Source organism: Thalassophryne amazonica, chromosome 18 (assembly GCF_902500255.1).
Source record: "Thalassophryne amazonica chromosome 18, fThaAma1.1, whole genome shotgun sequence".
Classification (NCBI taxonomy): domain Eukaryota; kingdom Metazoa; phylum Chordata; class Actinopteri; order Batrachoidiformes; family Batrachoididae; genus Thalassophryne; species Thalassophryne amazonica.
In genome coordinates this window covers 55705358-55727307 of record NC_047120.1, presented here as the reverse complement: position 1 = coordinate 55727307, position 21950 = coordinate 55705358, and the positions used below count along the sequence as shown (strand labels likewise).

Sequence of the window (21950 nt, the reverse complement as noted above, 5' to 3'; positions counted from 1 at the left end):
CTCCTTTGTTAAATGTGTGTGGATTTATATTCACTATAAAAATTGATCTTCATTCTGCAGGACAATGAGCTGAATGCTCAAGTCAATTTTTTGCCACAGAGACACTTGTCAGCTTTGAGGCGATTCTTTAACCTTTTCGGAAAGCCACACGTAACCTTTGTGTTTGTGCTTGTGCATTAGGACAATAAATGCCACGAGCGACTCCCTGCATCCTAAGAACGTGCTTTTGTGGGAACACATCTTAGTTTCCACTCACCAGCTCGATGAGCTCCTGGTAGCACACCTGACCCTCTTCATTGCTCTGGACCAGGGCTAACAGCATGTCCAATTTAGACGGGTCCAGCTGGAGCTCATGGTGCTCCACCAAGCTGGTGAAGTTCTCCACTGGGATAAAACCGGTGTTCTCTGGGTCCAGCTGGAGAAACACAAACAATATAAATCACTAATGGAAAAAATGTTGTAAAGTCTGTTGTGGAACAATACACATTAAAAGGGGGTCATTTTTTATCCACATTCTGGAGCAGAGGGTGGCAGTAATGCACCATTAAGCTGGTGCCATCTGCTGTAAAACAAAAACAAGAAGATCTGAAAGGGGAGGACACGCTGGGTCTTAGAGAAGGACCAAAATAAATCATGCTCTCAAACTGAAAGACCGTGAATGCTTTGAAATAGAGACAGGGAATAACCTTCATCTGCTTTTGAATAAAGATGGGGAAAACCTTTATACTACTCTGCACTCAACTTGTTTGTGCTTTGTGAGACAGCTGGAACTGCAAGGAGGAGGGCTAGGCTAAGGTAAGGTTAACTATAATGTTTAATGTTTTTTATAATGTTTTAAAATGTTAAGAGTGGCTGTTGTTTTTGGAGTGTTTGTCAGGAAAATGATCTTTTCTCTACATTGATTACAGACCCTGCAGTGGATCGGTATATGTTTCTGTGAAGGCTCTCAGTTGTCCAGGTGGTTTCCATTGTAGAGAAGCTTGAATGTTCGAATGGACTGGGTTGCTTGACGCAAGGACGTTTCGCTTCAAATCGCAGGAGCTTCCTCAGCTAAAATTCTTGCTCTGGTAGTCTGACATCTATCTTGACTCTTGTAGAGTCAAGTCTACAAGAGTCTACCAGACTAGACCAGACCAGACTACCAGAGCAAGAATTTTAGCTGAGGAAGCTTCTGCGATTACAAGTTTTCAATATCCTCGCGTCAAGCAAACCAGTCCAGTCGAAGATTCAAGCTTCTCTACAGTGGATCTGTATAATCAACCATTTCTGTAGCGCGGCTTTGCTTTGAACCTTGAACCAATTTTTATTATTGTGTTTCAATCTTTGATCCGCTGCTTCGTTGGTTCTTTAACTTCTCTTTATCTTAATTTTTCCCCACTAAAACCCCAAAGAGCATATGTCTGTGAGTAATATTACCTTTTTTATATGTTAAACCGACCTGTTATGGTCTTTGGAAACAGTTGATAGACGTTTCTTATAACTTAAAAACGGGACTGATGCTAACGTGTTAGCATGTCTATGGCATTTTCAATGTTAAATTTAGCATTAAGCTGAGCCATTATCAAGCCTCGCTCCCCACCGTGCAAAGGATTCTGGGATACTCTAAAACTGTGAATAGGACTGGACTTATGCTGAATGCAGACAGACAGATACAGCAGTGTTCATAATAATAGTAGTGCTATGTGACTAAAAAGATTAATCCAAGTTTTGAGTATATTTCTTATTGTTACATGGGAAACAAGGTACCAGTAGATTCTCACAAATTCAACAAGGCCAAGCATTCATGATATGCACACTCTTAAGGCTATGAAATTGGGCTATTAGTAAAAAAAGTAGAAAAGGGGGTGTTCACGATAATAGTAGCATCTGCTGTTGACGCTACAAACTCAAAACTATTATGTTCAAACTGCTTTTTTAGCAATCCTGTGAATCACTAATTTAGTATTTAGTTGTATAACCACAGTTTTCCATGATTTCTTCACATCTGCACGGCATTCATTTTGTTGGTTTGGAACCAAGATTTTGCTCGTTTACTAGTGTGCTTGGGGTCGTTGTCTTGTTGCAACACCCATTCCAAGGGCATGTCCTCTTCAGCATAAGGCAACATGACCTCTTCAAGTATTTTGACATATCCAAACTGATCCATGGTACCTGGTATGCGATATATAGGCCCAACACCATAGTAGGAGAAACATGCCCATATCATGATGCTTGCACCACCATGCTTCACTGTCTTCACTGTGAACTGTGGCTTGAATTCAGAGTTTGGGGGTCGTCTCACAAACTGTCTGTAGCCCTTGGACCCAAAAAGAACAGTTTTACTCTCATCAGTCCACAAAATATTCTTCCATTTCTCTTTAGGCCAGTTGATGTGATCTTTGGCAAACTGTAACCTCTTCTGCACGTCTTTTATTTAACAGAGGGACTTTGCGGGGGATTCTTGCAAATAAATTAGCTTCACACAGGCGTCTTCTAACTGTCACAGCACTTACAGGTAACTCCAGACTGTCTTTGATCATCCTGGAGCTGATCAATGGGTGAGCCTTCTGGTTATTCTTCTATCCATTTTGATGGTTGTTTTCCGTTTTCTTCCACACGTCTATGGTTTTTTTGTCCATCTTAAAGCATTGGAGATCATTGTAGATGAACAGCCTATAATTTTTTGCACCTGCGTATAAGTTTTCCCCTCTCCAATCAACTTTTTAATCAAACTAAATTGTTCTTCTGAACAATATCTTGAACGTCCCATTTTCCTCAGGCTTTCGAAGAGAAAAGCATGTTCAACAGGTGCTGGCGTCATCCTTAAATAGGGGACACCTGATTCACACCTGTTTGTTCCACAAAACTGACGAACTCACTGACTGAATGCCACACTACTACAACCCTTGGAAAAAATTATGGAATCACCGGCCTCGGAGGATGTTCATTCAGTTGTTTAATTTTGTAGAAAAAAAGCAAATCACAGACATGACACAAAACTAAAGTCATTTCAAATGGCACCTTTCTGGCTTTAAGAAACACTATAAGAAATCAAGAAAAAAAGATTGTGGCAGTCAGTAACAGTTAGTTTTTTAGACCAAGCAGAGGAAAAAATATGGACTCACTCAATTCTGAGGAATAAATTATGGAATCACCCTGTAAATTTTCATCCCCAAAACTAACACCTGCATCAAATCACATCTGCTTGTTAGTCTGCATCTAAAAAGGAGTGATCACACCTTGGAGAGCTGTTGCACCAAGTGGACTGACATGAATCATGGCTCCAACACGAGAGATGTCAGTTGAAACAAAGGAGAGGATTATCAAACTCTTAAAAGAGGGTAAATCACGCAATGTTGCAAAAGATGTTGGTTGTTCACAGTCAGCTGTGTCTAAACTCTGGACCAAATACAAACAACATGGGAAGGTTGTTAAAGGCAAACATACTGGTAGACCAAGGAAGACATCAAAGCGTCAAGACAGAAAACTTAAAGCAATATGTCTCAAAAATCGAAAATGCACAACAAAACAAATGAGGAACGAATGGGAGGAAACTGGAGTCAACGTCTGTGACCGAACTGTAAGAAACCGCCTAAAGAAAATGGGATTTACATACAGAAAAGCTAAACGAAAGCCATCATTAACACCTAAACAGAAAAAAACAAGGTTACAATGGGCTAAAGAAAAGCAATCGTGGACTGTGGATGACTGGATGAAAGTCATATTCAGTGATGAATCTCGAATCTGCATTGGGCAAGGTGATGATGCTGGAACTTTTGTTTGGTGCCGTTCCAATGAGATTTATAAAGATGACTGCCTGAAGACAACATGTAAATTTCCACAGTCATTGATGATATGGGGCTGCATGTCATGTAAAGGCACTGGGGAGATGGCTGTCATTACATCATCAATAAATGCACAAGTTTACGTTGATATTTTGGACACTTTTCTCATGTTTAAGGATGATGAAATCATTTTTCAAGAAGATAATGCATCTTGCCATAGAGCAAAAACTGTGAAAACATTCCTTGCAAAAAGACACATAGGGTCAATTTCATGACACAGGGTTAATGTCAACGAGCAGATGTGATTTGATGCAGGTGTTAGTTTTGGGGATGGAAATTTACAGGGTGATTCCATAATTTATTCCTCAGAATTGAGTGAGTCCATATTTTTTTCCTCTGCTTGGTCTAAAAAAGTAACCGTTACTGACTGCCACAATCTTTTTTTCTTGATTTCTTATAGTGTTTCTTAAAGCCAGAAAGTTGCCATTTGAAATGACTTTAGTTTTGTGTCATGTCTGTGATCTGCTTTTTTTCTACAAAATTAAACAACAGAATGAACATCCTCCGAGGCCGGTGATTCCATAATTTTTGCCAGGGGTTGTATTATTGTGAATACCCCCTTTTCTACTTTTTTTTTTCTAATAGCCCAATTTCATAGCCTTAAGAGTGTGCATATCATGAATGCTTGGTCTTGTGAGAATCTACTGAATCTACTGGTACCTTGTTTCCCATGTAACATAAGAAATATACTCAATATACCCTGGATTAATCTTTTTAGTCACATAGCACTACTATTATTCTGAACACTACTGTAGATGTAAAGCCTTCGCAATACCCGATGGCCATATTGATGACCTCGGGTAAAAATCCAAGAGGGTATGGATGTTTTACTTGGTGTGGTGTACTGTTTATCTAAGTGGTTGCTACCCAGGATCTGGGACAGTTCAGTGGTGTAGCAAATGCAGTGACACATAGAATTGGTGCATAAGACCTGAGCTGACCTGGCAGTGATAATGTGCTTGGTTAACAATAAGGTCTTAAGGTAAAAACCCACTTGTGGATCAATCACCTGGTAGACCTGGAGTGGGATCAGGAAGAGCAACCGAAAAAAAAAAGTGTGGCAAATCACCATGCAGATCCATACCAGGTCCACTGGAGCAGCATCTGTTGCCTGTCATGCATCTACCAACAAAAGAACATCTACAGCTGCCACTGGTTACTGTCCCATCAATTAAAGTCCAAAAATTTGCAAAAACAAAACAAAAAAACAAAAGGAAAGGATCTGTTGCTTGCCTCCATTTAGCAAGCGGGAGCTGGAGTGAAGCCTATGGTGGACCAGCCCGAGTCCCACACAGTGTGCGGTCACGTCTCTCAGAGGGTTCGGGCTATTTATGTCACAAAAATCCCAAACAAGCAGTTTCAGGCCTAAATTCTGCTTGCAGCGTCAGGACTGTGGGACTTTGAGGCTGTTTAAAGAGAAACAGCAACTACACTGAACTGGAAAAGGTTAAAAAAAAATAAACCAATGTTGCACAGTGTGACCCTGTAAACAGCCCAACACCACCATCAGCAATTCGTGGATAGGTCTCGAAGACTGTGCACTAAACCCTCCGGCAGAGCTTCCCTAAAGACTGAAGTATTAATTAAGCAGTATTACTTATTACTTATTACTTATCACGACGCCTTGGGAAGAAAAAATATGACGTGCCGTAAGAAGCAGGCCCATCCAACCTCATTAAAGAAGCAAATACAGGAAAGAAAACAGCGGGATCATTGTCGGAAGCCGTGAGAGAAGACAAGATGTCATTCTAATAAGCTGTGACCTGTAGTTTCTGCGCGGAAAATCCTTCAGAGACAAAACCGGGTTGACTGTCGAGTCTTTGTTTTCTGCGTGCGTGTTTGATATGACTGAGTCCGTCCTTGGTTAAATTCACAGCTCCCAGTCTGTGTGGCTTTTATAATCACCACTCACTGAGACCCGCGGCCCCACGGGTGATTACCGTTGATGCCTGCACGCCAAAGCCGCTCCTCGTAACTGATTTACATGGGAGCGTGTCATAAAAAACATCTGCGTGCACTTGTCTAAAATGGGGCCCTGTTAAATATGGCTTGTAAAGTATAGGGTGTGTATCTATTTTTTTTTCTTGCTTTTTTGGGGGGGGGAGAGGTAGCTTTGTGTAGTTCTTTCATTTTCTTCTTTCCCTGAAAACTAATTCGATTGCTCTCTAATGGAGCGTTAGTTTCTCATGCCAGCTCTCCTTAGCGCATCTGATTGTTTTGGGGGAGGGAAAGCACCGGAGGACAAACTCGAGCAACGCAAAAAAGACCACATGGGAAGCATCCGTGCAGCTTCTCATTCCATCATTTCCTGAATACTAACGCAGTCTCATTAAGTTTCGGATAGTAAACCAACAACCCCACATTGCTCCGGGGGCGGAGCGAGCTTTCAGAGGTTGCGTCAGCGTGAAGTCAGTCATCCTGGATCATCTCTGTCAGTGTCACGAGCCCACAAGGGGAATCCCACATTTAGGTGTCTTTAGACTGATCTGATTTGGTCTTCTTCGGCTGCAGGAGGAGTGCGGCATTAAACTCTGCAGCAGTGTGTCCATTCTGCACTGCAGGAGGCTCAGTGTTTAAAGCCCTATCAGCTTAAACAAGGAGCAACGACGATCAATCAGGAAATCCACCAGTGTCTCTGAGTCCATCTGAGCCACACTTTGTTTTTACAGCTACTTAACTGAAAACAAGGCTGTCTTTAATTCCATTTAATCTACTTCTCTCACTCTCCAGATTCACTCCTAAAAACAAAGTCAGCTGAGATGGGATCTTCCCGCTAGTCCTATAGGGCCCACTAGTCCTAGGGTCCAGTAGTCCTAGTTCTAGTGTTAAGGAGAGCATGTTAAAGTTCTTTTTACATTTATTGTAGGCTATATGTTGCACTAAAGTAGGTTAAATAATGTTACAAATGTGTGACAATTAAAAAAAACATTTATTATGTGAATTAACATTGTAGTATAGTAGAGAAGCTTGAATCTTCGACTGGACTGGGTTGCTTGACACGATGACGTTTCGCTTCAAATCGCAGAAGCTTCCTCAGCTAAAATTCTTGCTCTGGTAGTCTGACTTCTGTCTTGACTCTTGTAGAGAAGAATAAACAGAAGCCACAAAAGCTGGAGTTTTAAACCTAACCAGACCCCTCCTACCAAGAGGCAGACTGCTATAGGCGAGTGACTAAACAATAGCTCTAATTAGCACCTATTATGCTCTAGTTAGCACCCTCCTAATGACAGGGCAGCTGTCCCTCCTAATGATGGGACGGACGACTCTCCTGATGACGTGAATGACTCATTACCATGAACAAAAGACTGAAACTGCTTTGACCTGAGTACCCCATTGTAAACAGGGGACAAAGCGTGTCTCAGACCCCCTCCACGGTTAAGGCTGGGTTTCAACTGTTTCACATAGAATGCCTCCTTGACCCCTCTCTCAAACCATTTCTTCATTCTATGTGAAACAGTTGAAACCCAGCCTTAACCATGGAGGGGGTCTGAGACACGCTTAGTTCAGCCCATTTATTTAATTCCTTTGGTTCTGAGAAATTGTGACAGGCATTTTTTTATCACCTTCTATATTTTATTAATGATATTTTAATTTTTTTTATTTTTTTCCCATTTTTAAATTTAATCCATTATGAAAACCATCAATACTTGCACCCCTATAATGCGCATGATGTACAACGCCGTCAGCTCTGCTCAACTTGGCAGCCAACAACCTCACAGCACTCCCCTTGAAACACAAAATCACAATCCACTATGGAAACGCGCCCGTGTCTGTTTTTAGATCATCTCTTTAATTGTTTATCCCATGGAATTTTGTTAAAACACTGCCTTGTTTGTCCCCCGAGGGCCGCTGAGCGACACAGTGCCGGTACGGCTGCGTTTGCTCAGGACATGTGGAGCGCGAATCTGGCACGTGAAGACGAGGACAGAAGAGAAGATTCAAAACAGACAGCAAGAAGGCAAGAGGTGCACTGTTAAATCAAACACTCCATTTTAATACAGTAATTAAGTTAATGTAACTCGAACTTTGAAAAAAGTTACATTCACTCATTTCCATTAATTAAACTAACTCAAAAATGAATTGTTGTCATAACAACTCAGTTCCTTTAAGTGCATTTAAGGTTTTGGGGCATTTAAGTGTTGGTGATGTATTTCCAGTGCATTCCATTCACTCATTTTAATTGAGTTTATGTAAAGGAGGCCAGCAGGTGTCGCTGTGCAGATGTAGTTAGTAAACCTCACTCCCAACAGCTCAAAAGGCCAGAGCTCCGGGTTTTAGCCTTCTGGTTAGAGAGTCCGACTTCCATGCCAGAGATCGTGAGTTTGCGTCCCGAGGGAAGCGAATGGGCAGAGTCATAACAACACAACGCAGAGTCAACAAGTAAACGAAAGAATGCATCAAAAAATCTAATCCAAAATGTAATGCAAATTTTTTAGGCAGAAATGTATTTGTCACTTTTTTATTGAAAAACATAAACTAGATTTACATAAGTTTAATTAACTATAAATTGTTAAGTTACTAAAACTTTAACAATTACATTTTTGAAAATTATTTTATTTAAGTTGGCAAACTCAAATGGTTTAAGGCAATCAGTTTCCTCAAATGGTTTGAGTTCAACTAACTCACTGAGTTTTACAGTGTGGGGAAAGACAGCAGAGCGGGACGCCGGCAGGAAGTCGGTTTGATGGAATGAAAGAAACAAGTCACGGAACAATCTTAGGGAGGAGAGGCGAGATGAACGACGACAGCCCGTAAAGCCGAGCAGAGGCAAATATGAAACAAAGATGAGCGGAGAATCAAAAATACCTCGCCGCTGTGTGTCTGGCCCAGTGGGCGGGCAGCGAGTTGTCTCCTCGGTTCTGTAGAGAGCTGTGACACACTCCACTACTCTGCATCTACTTGCCACAGACGGGAGATAGATCAGATTCTAATGTGCTCCTGGCTCTGCCTGGGCTGACAGGGGGAACAGAGCCGCGCTGGGGACGTCTGATTACTGTCAGCCCCCATATGTCAGCACATCCCTGCACGTACAGCGGCGTGCACGGGAAGCCGCGTGCATTTACGCAAAGCAAGTGTCGATAACCGAGCTGTCGTACAGCGGAGTAAACATTTCCTTCGCAGTCCGACCTCATTCATGGAGAACCTCGCGTATGGGAGGGTGTCTGCCAAGAACACAAGGAAGCAAATGATTGGTTCTTGTAGCCAATTAAGGTATCAATTAGCGAGACGAGGTGTGCAGAGATGAGCAAGCGTTGGCAAGAAGAGTCGCTTTACTTTCTTTCTTTCTTTTTTCTTCCCATGGACAAGACAGGAATGTGCATGAAAGCATCAGCTAAGAGAATATTTAGAGCAAAATCATGCAAATGGTGATACAAGCACCAAAGTTGGCAGAAATACTCAGACATTACTCTTTAAAAAAAAGACGACTGGGCACTTGAATTTTCAACTGGCAGCCATGTATCATGTTTAGTTATGTTACAGGGTAACATATGTCACATGTCATAGAATCCAATGGAGGCTGACCTTGTCTGACCTTTACTTTGGAGACCAAACATTCAACACAATCAAAACTATTCCATTTATTAATCCTATTAGCTCAACCAATAATCTGCACCACTTTTTTACCAAAATTGAAGGAACGTTAACTTTTGACCCCTGTACAAACTGAAAGTGACCTTTGTCACCATTTTTGCTGTTTTTACCCCATAACTCCTGATCATTCAGTCATAGATAGTCCAAACTATACCTTTTTGGAATCTTTATGATCAGACAAATAATGTGGTGTAGTTTTCAAAACAATTTGAGCATTTTTAATTTTGACCCCTGTGTAATTCTTCAATTGACCCCTACCTGGCCGCCTATTGAAAATTCAAGTGGCCAGTCGGTTTTTTTCAAAAGAGTAATGTCGAAGGAGTATTTGTGCCAACTTTGGTGTTTGTATCACCATTTGCACGATTGTTTCAGTTATCTGCTGCACTAAGAAAGTGGGACAAGAAACGGAGAGGGAGAGAGAGAGAGAGAGAGAGAGAAAGAGAGAGAAGAAAAGGCTGAAGGAAGGAAGGAAACACAGAAAAGGAAGCGTTTATTGAAGAGATCCAACACTGGAGAGGGCGACACTTTGACAAGCTGCATACGTTGCTATGGTTACCAATCGCCTGCATGTCATCCTTTTCCTTGCATCCCCCCCTCACCCACCCCACTTCTGTCCCCCTCTGATATACTAGTGCTCCGTTGCCAAAGGAAAAAACACAAAAGGGGATGAAAAGCAAGCAAGGCGATAAAAAGGAGCAAAGGATGCAGATGTCTGAGAAGAGAAAGAAAGTAGGATACATATGAGCGTAAGGAGGCAGAAGCAGTAAGAATGAGGTGGTAAGAAGATGAAAGCGGGGTTTAGACGTGAAGACGACTGGGGTGGGATGTCGGCGATTATAGATGGAAGAGGACGCGTGAAGGTGCAAGAAACAAACGGTCTTGGCGGGCTTGGGAGCAAGTGGGAGGAAACGGAGAAGAAATCCCATGGAAAAATGTGCAGACGGGGATAAGAACGGTGACACCGATGCTGACTGCAGGGGAAACAATCTTCGCGGGACCTTTCCTACCAGCGTTGTGACTCATAATGATGCAGACATCACTCATTATGTCTCTTCCCCAGCGGGTCAAGAGCAAAGCCTTGGGTACAAACCTCGACTGTACCACCAGCGCGGGGGACCTTTGTCAACCGGCACCAAGCTGCGGCTAAAGTGGCAGCGGTAAAGCTCTCTGTGGCTACGAAAAAAAAAAAAAAAAAAAAAAAAAAAAAAAAAAAAAACTTTAGATGGTAGAAAATCACCCGTCGTATTTGTGGTCCACCTGGCAAACGTGGTACGATGGTCTTGAAGTTGAAACTACAATGTGTCAGATTTAGAGCCATCTAGTGGTGAGGTTGCAGATTGCATTGTGCTGTCAATTTTTGTTTCCTTTCAAGTTTTTTTTTTAACTTCTTTTGCGACGGGGATTCACGCTCCCAAGTCTTCTGTTGTGATAAGCAATAGCCATAACCCCATTTTAAAACTAAATAATGGTTCTCAAACTTGTTAGCCTGCAGTAGCAACCCGTAGATAGGTCAAAGTAGCGGTGCAACTTGGCGGCCTCCATGAAGGCACCCACTCATGTAGATATGAACAGCTAAGCTTAAGAAAACACACTGTTATTGTTATTATTATTATTATACACCAACTAGAAGGGCACTCGGTAGAACGCATACCTCCCCCACGCCACATATCAATATCAAAGGATGTGGATTCACAAAAGGGCAAACTAATACATTATGCTATATTTTCCAGAGTTTAATCCACATCATTGCCAAATTTTAACTGATTGATCCTGGACATATTTCACATCATTCCACCAAATGTGGTTCAAATGCGTTCACAACTTTTTGAGTTATGCTGTTAACAGACAAACAGACAAACGCCGGTGAAAACATAACCTCCTTGGCGGAGGTAATGAGCAGATTAGGTTATGGATTCTACATTCCGTGTCTGCTCACAAATACCCCTACATTCTACACACTGTCACTTTAAAGAGGCAGGCATATCAGTTTGATTCACTGTGTATATTAGTTCTTCATTTGAATGAGGTGTTATATTTGACCTGAAGTCATTTTAACTTTGGGCGTTGGGAGCATGAAGTGGTGCTTTGTGTTGCCACATCAACCACCTGATGAAACTGTTTTGGATTCAGACAAGTGACTGTCTGTGAGCCAACATGATCTCCAATAAAATACCAGCTACCTCCTGCAGACAGGTGTTCCCTTGGTGTGGTCCAGTCAATGATGTCCTTAGCAATGAGGAATCATGCACTGTTGTATATCAAATGATACATGTCACCTCATGCAATTGGCCTCATCCGTGTCTCCCTACATAACAATTCAATAGACACAAAGTGATTCCTACAGTACACAAGGATTGTCTGATCCATTGCTGAACCCATCACGTCATCATCTTAGCTTAGTGGTAAAAGTTCAGCAACATAATGTAGACATACAGCAAGAGTGCAAGCACCACTCTTTCATCCTTAGGTAAACTTTCTACCACCTCATCTAATGCAGCCCAGAACTCTTCTTTCTCCATCTTACAACTGACCTGTGGGGCATATGCACTGATGACATTCATCACCCCTTCAATTTCCAAGTTTACAATCATCACCCTGTGAGACACTCACTTAACCTCAAGCACACTCTTAATATACTCTTCCTTTAAAATGACACCAACAGCATTTTTCCTCTCATCCACACCATAATACAACAATTTGAACCAAACACTGATGCTCTTGGCTGTACTCAGTATATCTACCTTTCTCCTCTCCATCATATCTGCCAACTTTCAAAGTCCTTCCTGATACAATCCAACTCACAGTGGTGGGCACAATTCCACTAATCCGCTAATCAGCGAAGCTAATTTTTTCATTAGTAGATTAACTTTTCAGCTAAACCATCAGCTATCTCCCACTAAATTTAGTCCCGCTAACTTTCAGTCCGATAACATTTTTTTTGCTGGCATAGTAAGTAAAGCTTAATGATCAAAAACATTTGTAAAACCTAAAATCATACTTACTTCCTGTCTGTTATGTGTTTTGCAACAGTCAGGGTGCTTTGAGGCACTCTGCCCTCCCCCAGCAGAAGGGGGTGGGCCGGCTGCCGCTTCAAAAAAGTGTCATTTACTTTCCACATGCAACAACAGACAGTGGCGGAAGAGATCAAATGCAAGCACTTTTCACTCATGGTTTCATTTATAAACAAAACTAATTCCAGACAGTTTATCAACATTAATGGCTACTGTGTCATTTTTACAAAGTGAAAATATCACACATATCTTTTAAAGTAATTCACTAATTCTGAAGGTTTGAGCGTTAGCAGACACTTGCCAAAAGGCATTATGGGAAATGAGTCTCCTCTCATCACTTCTACCCCTGTCAAAATGCATAGAACACTGTCATCTACTGGATGGGAATGTGAATACTGACCAACATATTTATGAATCTCAAATGCAGTTTTACTCTCAGACTGTCTCAATACTGCGCAAATGAGCAAAGCGATGAATGCGTGTGATTGGTGATCCACAAATGCTGAATCACACTTCACAAACAGAATTTTCAGTTTTGCAAATGCCTTTTTTTTACAAATGAAAAAAAAAAGTCATTTACAAATACACGTTTATTTGTAAAAACCAACACACAAGTTACAATAACTTGTGTGTTGGTTTTTACAAATAAATAATTGTTTTTAAATAATGGCTTTTACAAATAAACAACTGGTTGCCAATGTAATTTGTTGGGACTAGCACTTTTAGTGCAGCAGATAACTGAAACAATCATGCAAATGGTGATAAAGCATCACATTTGGCAGAAATACTCCTTAGACATTACTCCTTTGAAAAAAACAATTGGCCACTTGACTTTTCAATCGGTGGTCAGGTAGGGGTCAGTTGAAGAATTACACAGAGGTCAAAATTAAAAGATGCTCCAATCATATTGAAAAAAATTCCACATTATTTGCCTGATCATAAAGATTCCAAAAAGGTATAGTTTGAACTATCTGTGACTGAATGTTCTGGAGTTATGGGGTAAAAACCTTAAGAATGGTGACAAAGCTCAGTTTCATTTTGTACAGGGGTCAAAAGATAAAATTGTTCCAATTTTGGTAAAAAGTGATGCAAATTATTGGTTGAGCTAATAGGATTAATAAATGGAATAGTTTTGACAGTGCTGAATGCTTGGTCTCCAAAGTCAAGGTCAAACAAGGTCTGGATTCTATGACATGTGACATATGTTACCCCGTAACGTGATAAGTAAGGATGATACATGGTCCAAACTATTCCTTTTTAAAACCACGTTAACTCAACTAGTAATTTGCATCACGTTTTACCAAAATTGGAGCAACTTTAACCTTTGACCCCTGTACAAACCGACGCTGACCTTTGTCACCGTTCTTGCTGTTTTTAATCCCATAACTCCATAGAATTCAGTTACAGACCGTCCAAACTATACCTTTTTGGAATCTTTATGATCAGGCAAATAATGTGGCATAGGTTTCAATATGATTGGAGCATCTTTTAATTTTAAAGCGGAAGAAAATGGATGTATGGACCTCCACCTGAATGCCAACTGACAAGTCAAGTGGCCAATCGGTTTTTTCAAAAGAGGATTGTCTGAGGACTATTTCTGCCAAATTTGATGCTTTTATCACCATTTGCAGGATTCTGCTCTAAATATTCTCTTATCTGCTGCACTATTTGTGGGCCACTGGCTATTGCTTACTAACTTTTTTCTGGATCCTGGAGTGGTGGGTATTTTGCCATCCTAAAGAAACAGAAAAAATACTCTAGAATCTGACCTTGATGCTCCACCCCTCCACCAGGTTTCATTATTATCAACATTATAATTTTTACATAATCCTGCTGACAAAAAAACAGCAATGAAAACATAACCTCCTTGGGTGCGGTAGCAAGTAGCATAATGCAGACTATTTTGAGCAAGCCTGTAGCGATTTAACTGAGCTGTGTAGCTGCAGAGGGCAGTGGCATTTACAAGGCATGGCATATTTGCATGGCATCAGATAAAAAAAAAAACATTGAATCATCTCCACCGGCCTCAGGACTCGCCAACAACTGAGCCGCTGACTCTGTAATTACCGCAACGCGTGTTCTGTGTTTCAGCGTGATGAACTTAAGAGCCAAACCGCTCTCTCTTCAGTCCAAGTGGAAACCACTGAAGCAAGACACAAAAGGACTTGATGCAAACAACTGTCCAACTGCACTTTCTGCTGTCGGAACTGTGCAAATAACCAGAGGCATGCTTCTCAGGGAGAATAAAACACGACAGCATATATACACTGTAAAATCCCGCTTGACATAAATATGTGCAGATATCTCCAAGTCCTGATGGGAGGGATATAAATAAAAACCAAAGGAAATATCCAGCACACTTTAGCAGGCCGAGAGCTGCTGACCATCAGGTTGCCTTATCAGTGGTACTACAACAAAGTGACTATTAAATCAGCTGGTGCTGTGTGCATGCATGCTTCCGATCGTGAACATGCAGTCCAGAAATAGCCTGAGCTCAGCTTTGCAACCTCCTGCAGACGAAGACTAATAAACTCATTCGTGTTGTCTTGTCTTTCTCACTCTCACACATCCCCTGCAGCATTTTTATGTTGTGCAATGTAGCGAGGCCGCAATATCCCCTTGCCGTTCCACCTGCAGTGCTCCCTGAAGCGAAGCATCCACACTTTTTTTGGAAAATTCCAGTAAATGTTTACTGTGCACTTGCAATCACAAGATGGTTGGATGAAAATGGTGTGAGGTTCCCGGTTCAAAAGCATGAGTCTGTTATGAAAACATGAGCAGTGAAGGTGAATGATCGATGATCTCAAATCATATCTTACACACTACTACAATACACCTTTAAGCAAAGTACTTGAAGCTGAGCCCTTAGTGCAGACTCGCTTAGCAGCCAAAAGGATGCTGCGGGTGTTGTAGGAAACCTGATGGTCTAAATCCAAAGCAGGGCAATGCGGAAGAAAAATGAATGATCTAGAAAAGATACTGTTGGATAAAGATGACAGTGCGGGCCTGAACAAAAAACAACTAAAACCACCATCCAACAGTTGTCAGTAGAGCCCGGCCGATATTATCGGCCGATATAAGCCCTTTACTAAGTACTCACTATCGGCCAAAATTTTGCCAATAGAACGCCGATAATTTCTCATAAACACAACAGTTACTGAAATAATGTTTTTGTCTGCTTGCACTAAGGTTGTTTGAAAGTTTTTTGTTCTTGAAAGTTGCTGAATAGAAAAATAAAGGAGTGTTGTGAAAATAGTGTTTCCTTAGTGTTTCTTTCCTCTCACAATTACTTGTCTGAAACTGAAAACGTTTTTCTACCTGTAATATAATCTATATCTAAGTTGCAGCAACAAGAGGTACAAGATCAGATGTATTTCACAACTCTTTTTAAGAATATGTATTTGCTAATTTCACAAAGTTTTAATTCTTGATTGCATTTTTTGAACTTGAAAATTCTTCTGTTATAAAGTTAATCAACATGAGGACAAAGCTTCAGCTTTTAGCTCATACTTTTTTTTGTTAAGGGTCCAATTTAATTCATAAAAAAAAGAAATCGGCTGATTTATCGGCTATCGGCAAATCAGCCGATTTATCGATTATCAGCATTGTTTTCATCCAAATATCATTATCGACATCGGCCTCAAAAAATCCATATCGGTCGGGCTCTAGTTGTCAGCAGCTTTAACATCACATGGTTCAATTATAGAATCCGTTCCCAAATTAAAGCCCACCGCACGGAGTCCCAAAGGTGGAAAAATCATCAGTCAGTGTGCGTGATCTGGATGCTTTGACAGCAGGATGCTTATCTGCAGCATTTTCAAACTGCCAATTTGAACACATGCAGCGTGTAGTAAACGCAACAATTAACCAGAAGTACCTCTACCAAGACTTAAGTACATATTTTAACCACAGGGTCCGTAAAGACAAATCTGAGGGAGAAGAAAAATACTGGAATCTACCCAAGGGGACGTCCCCTTGGCTTGAGCATAATATTGATCCGAAAACTGGCTTCCTCACTCATATTGGGTGAGTGCGGCTGGAAACCTGCAACTCTATTCCTTGAGTATACAAAACATATTTCATGCCATAAAAGTTTCTCTAGATATCTACCCAAGTAATATTCCCACAAAGTTTGAAGGAAATCCAGCCAGCTGTTTTTGAATGATCTTGTCCAGACACACACACATTCACATACCAGTGAAAAGATTACACTGCATCTGCCACAATTTGCAGGCTAATAAATGTTTTGCTTGTGAGCTAATAGAATATATGAAAAAAAAAAAAAACAGTTGCTGGTTTCAAGCCCATTTTATCTTACATTCATGCAATATAAATGCACCCCCTTACAATTCATGTTTTGATCCATAACATCTGGATCTTTACAGAGCTCTACACCAAATTAAATATATTATATTGGAATGTTTCATAATGTGAATACCTGATTTTTTTCTTCTCCATAATGGTCTCAAAGTTTGGCATACATAAAAAGTCAAATGTATATATGTGCGGTGTTTTAATTCTGATGTGTGCCATTATTACATTTAACTCGTAATAATTGTGGATTAATTGCTGTATTTTATGTCTGAGGTAATTGGGTGTGATATGAAATGCCCTTTAGGGATCAATAAAGTTCTTTGAATCTTTGACTCTTGAGTATTAGTTTCATACCCTGATGAAGGTTCCGGGTCCTGATTGAAAAGACGTTCCCACTAGCTTGGTTAATGGAGGAATTCCCCTTTGGCTGACCTGATAGAGGAATGGTCTTTAGTGCGAGCTGTCTGAGTTCGATCCCACCCCTGTCCCGGCCACATATATATACACACATATACACACAAACTGCTCATGGAGATCCACAGGCTCTAGATTGGGTAGTGTTTGTAAAATAGACAGCTGACATTTTTTCAAGGGTGGTAACAATGCAAAGTTTCTATCATGATTTGGAATGGTGTTGAGTCCAGAATGTAATTATCAATGTCCATTGTTCACTGTTGTTGGCTAATATCTGTAGTTCTCCAAAAATACTGGTCTATCAACATTCCATTTTCACAGCGTTCATCCTTGACCCAAAACACAAAAGCATACCAAATGGCAAATGTCAGCTCTCCCTAGTTTGTCCGTGATCGAAATCATACACACGCACACATACACAGAGGCCACTTGGCTTTTAATATCTCTCACACACTAATATATACATATATATATTTAAAATATAACAATTCTAAAATACCCTTGGGTATAAGCATTGTGTTCTTTCTAATTTGCAGCTCTTTACTTAATTAAGATCCTATTGTCTTTCAAATTGTACATGTTCAAATCAAATAATTTGTTCATATTGTGCAAATCAAGGAATATTTGTAGATCACCCTCTGTGCATTTGCAATTATTAATGAGACAAATTTAACTCCACAGGAAGCTAGCTTTGAGTCAGCGAAGGTTAGCGTGCAAGTTAACGTCCGCAAAATGTCTTATATATGACTCCAGAGGTGTTACCAGGTTACAAAAAAAGTGTTTTCAGTTTTAGAAGTGTTGATTTCTTGCTAGCTTTTACAAAATATTGAAATGAAGCTGTTAGCAAGTAGCCACACCAGGAAGTGAAGACACCATGCTAACCTTGGTGAAATGCCTTGTAAATAAATTCAGAGGTGTTATCAGAGAGTTGTCAGTTTTAGAAATGTTTATTTCTCACTAGCTTTTACATAATGAGAAACATGTATATAAACACACAAAACAAAGCGGTTTTTAAGAGACAGACGGCTGATGTCACGAATTGGCTGTCACGCCCGCCACTCAAAAACAAAACAGATCAGATTAAAACAGAATGTGACTTTTTAACCTTTTAAAATACATCAAGGTTAGCCATCTTTGAACCTGTCCAAGATCTGTGTCCCAAGAATGTTCCCTGTGAATTTCAACACTCTGGCAGTAACAGTACGAGACGGATGGACGAAAAGCCTTCGCAATACCCGATAACCATATTTGATGGCCTCGGGTAGAAATCAGTTCAATAGATTTGAATAATCCCACTAACAGGCAAAAAGCACTGAAAATGTTACTTCCGTAAGACAACCGGATACATAGTGTGGAAACACTCCAGCCCAAATATTTGTGACATCAAAAATGAAGATCGACACCGATGAGTCAGCCCATTCTAAATCATACTGAAAGAATATGTTTTGTTGCAACGCCACAAAGTAGTTGTTATGACTGTAATGCTTCCACAGTAAGTGAGTCAGCAGTGTGACCACAGTGCATCTTCTCACCGCAGCGGATTTCACTCAGCCCACAAGGGCTCCACTTGTTAGAAAAACACACATTCACAAAAATGGAACTGTGCAAACAGACACATGTCTTCCTTTTGACTTGGAAACCTGCTGATCAGTGAATTTGCTGACTGGCAACATGTGACCTCTGAATCCTGCAGCAACAGATATAATCAATTCATTCCACGTGGACAGAATGACTGCCCGATCAATCGGCCAATCATGCCGCATTCTGCAAAGGTGATTTTATCATTAAAAAGTTAAAATTTTTGAGATTTTTGTCTCTGTTAATGCAAGTCTTCACTTTTACAGCTAGTTTTCTTTAGAAAAGCCTGAGGTCAGCTCACTGAATATGTCTTAAACTTGGTAAATGTCAATCATTAAGAAATGCAAACATATGGTGAGTGAGGGTAACCACCAAGACACCTGTGACAACTCTGGAGGAGTTATAAGCTCTGTGACTGTGACTAGAAAAACTGGGGATGGAATTTAATATCAGATGGTCTAGTGGTTAAGGTGTTGGGCTTGAGACCAGAAGATCCTCGGTTCAAATCCCAGCCTGACTGGAAAATCACTAAGGGCCCTTGGGCAAGGTCTTTAATCCCCTATTGCTCCCATTGTGCAGTGAGCGCCTTGTATGGCAGCACCTTGACATCGGGGTGAATGTGAGGCATAATCGTAAAGCACTTTGAGCATCTGATGCAGATGGAAAAGCGCTATATAAATGCAGTCCATTTAACTTCCAACTGTCTATGAAGTCACATGCTGAGGTCACCAGTAGCCAGGAAACCCTGCATCATCCTAGCCCTTTACACCCATCCCTGCTATCAGTTCTTAAGGGTTGAGACAAGTGTTTTGGTGGCTTCCCTCACTGGTCTCCTGGCAATGTCACTTTGGTTTTGAGAACTGCCTATTCCACACAGATTTACTACACAGTACCTGACTGTTTGTATTTAGTAATGGTTCATGTAAATTAAATCCAAGACGTATTCAGTGACTTGAGAATGTTCATGTATCCATCCCCTGACTTGATATAATCTATCTACCTGTCTTTTCATCTGCATTGTCCCAGTCCACCCAGTTGTAAGTGGATACCAAGCCTTGGCTGGGGAAGTATCCTGCATTGGATTGGTGTCCCCTCTGTGTCGGAGACGAGGGGGTTGGGGGAATTGTAGACTCTCATCAAGTTCACGCTACAGAGTCCTGGAATAAGTACCAGCACCAACAAACCTCAGGGCATGTATAGGATTTACTTCTTCAGTTACTTGTTAAGTGTCAGCTGACTCCTTTCAACGTGAAGGAACAGTGGCTCTACTCCGAGCTCCCCACAGATGACTGCGACACCAGCCACCCTCCTGAAGAAACCCATTTTGGCCACTTGTACTCGCGATCTGGCTCTTTTGGTCATGACCCAACTCGACCTATAAGTAGTGCTTTCTACATAATTTGTGTAGTGATCTAATTAGGTATTGGAACATGTATCGAGTTGTGGAGCTGGTGTATCATTTCAACCTAATGACAAACCAAAGCGAAATACAAACATGGATCCAACATGTTTTGTCTGAAGAGGTCTCAGCAACCAAAAACCACCACAACAGTGTTTGCAGTCGTGGCTGCCGGCAGGCCTGGAACAAAAGGAGGGGAAAGGCTTAAATGCAAAAACAACTAATTGTGGAGAAAAGCTGTGATGTGGATTTTACTGACTGATCCCCACAAACGGGGAAAAAAAACCCACATTGGTATAATCTCACCATCGTTTCGATTTGTTCTAAAATGTGAAAACATGGCATCTGCTGTATTTTATTACTGTACAACTCTTAACTAACCATTGTCTCGTTGTGTTTACGTCCATCCATCCTCTAAGTGCTTTTCCTGTTCAGGGTTGCAGAGGGCTAGAGCCTGTCCCAGCACTGACTGGGCGAGAGCGTCGGGAGAACCCGGGCAGGTTGCCCAGTCAGTAACAGGTCAAACCCAAAAAGAAAAACAAACGCCTACTCTCCTACACAGGGAGAGCCGCACCGCTAAAATACACCGGTAAGGATCTGGCAGACATGCACATGACCTGCAAAACAAACAAACAGAACACCCCCCCCCCCCCCATGCCATGTGGCCAGGTTGGGTTCCCCACCTGTGATGGTCTTATTAAGAGAAGGCAGCGCTAACCACTGCACTACAGTGCCCCGCCATGATGTTGACTTTACTCTGCAAATATCAAATCCATCCCCACACCTCCTCGCATCCATCCACTGACTGTGACCTGACGCCCCCCCCAACCTGACCCCCCCATCCTCTGCTTCTATGGCTCAGGATCTGACCTCACGTTCTTGCTTGCAGGTGCTCTGTTGTCTCACGCTCTTGTTTTGCCCTTGTAAACAGCCAACCATGAGCCATCTGAACATCACCCCCCCCCCCCCCCCCAAACCCTGAGCCTCTCAATCCCTGGATAGATGCTGCTGTGGCCATGAGCCAGTAACCATAGAAACATCTGCCGCTGCCTGGCCGCTCGCTTACCTGCTCTTGTATGAGCTGAAACAGGGAGCTTCTATCCATATACTGGCCAGGGAGTTGAGAGGAGCCGCTGAGGACAAGGGCATAGGGAGGAGTGGGAGAGGAGCGGCGGTGCTGCTAAGGATGGGATCGGGTGGAAGGGGATTCAGTTGAGGTAGCAGCTGGTGTCGAAACTGTCGCGTCAAGCCCCTTTTGTAGCCGTCGCGCCCACTGTAGCCTTGATGATGGAGAGAACCTGATGAACCTGGATCCTGGGGTCCCTGATTTCAGAACTGGTGCTCTGGACTCTGCATCAGTGCTGATGAGCAACCAGGCCACGACTCCGCTCGGTACCAATGCAGCGTGGCGAGGCGGTCGACCCAGCTTCAGCAGACTACAGGCGTGCAGGCAGCTCTCATTCACTCTGCTCCTCCTCGCTCTCCTCTTGCTCACTGCACTGGCTGCTACCCCTCTCTCTCCTCATACACACACTGCACTTCCTGCATGCCAATGAGACAGGGGAGGGAGGTGGTTTTTCCTCTTCCAATGGGAGAAGGAGAAGGAGTGGCCAGTGGCTGCAGCTCCTTTCCTCACTACAAGGCATCTCAGGAAGGAAGAAGGGGCTGGGTGCCACTGCGGCTTTGCACTTACTACTCATGCACACAAACACACGCCTGGTGTCTGTTACAGACAGACACACAAACACGTTTCCACACGCTGTGAGCAATACAACACCTATGAATGTTCAGGCATAAGGAGGAATGATGGTGCGATGA

At 41.8% G+C, this 21950-nt stretch overlaps 1 protein-coding gene across 1 annotated transcript in view; it reads right to left on the bottom strand.

Annotated features, from left to right (window-relative positions):
* rhbdl1 (rhomboid, veinlet-like 1 (Drosophila)) overlaps nucleotides 1–21630 on the bottom strand; it is a 115290-nt gene extending 93660 nt beyond the window's left edge. Inside the window, exons 1-2 of the mRNA XM_034194428.1 lie at nucleotides 21199–21630; nucleotides 257–415 (exon numbers count right to left, since the gene is read on the bottom strand). Coding sequence (XP_034050319.1) covers nucleotides 257–415; nucleotides 21199–21237 — 198 coding nt within the window. The 5' untranslated portion in view covers nucleotides 21238–21630. The remainder of the gene's footprint in view (nucleotides 1–256; nucleotides 416–21198) is intronic.
* Nucleotides 21631–21950: the final 320 nt, after the last annotated feature.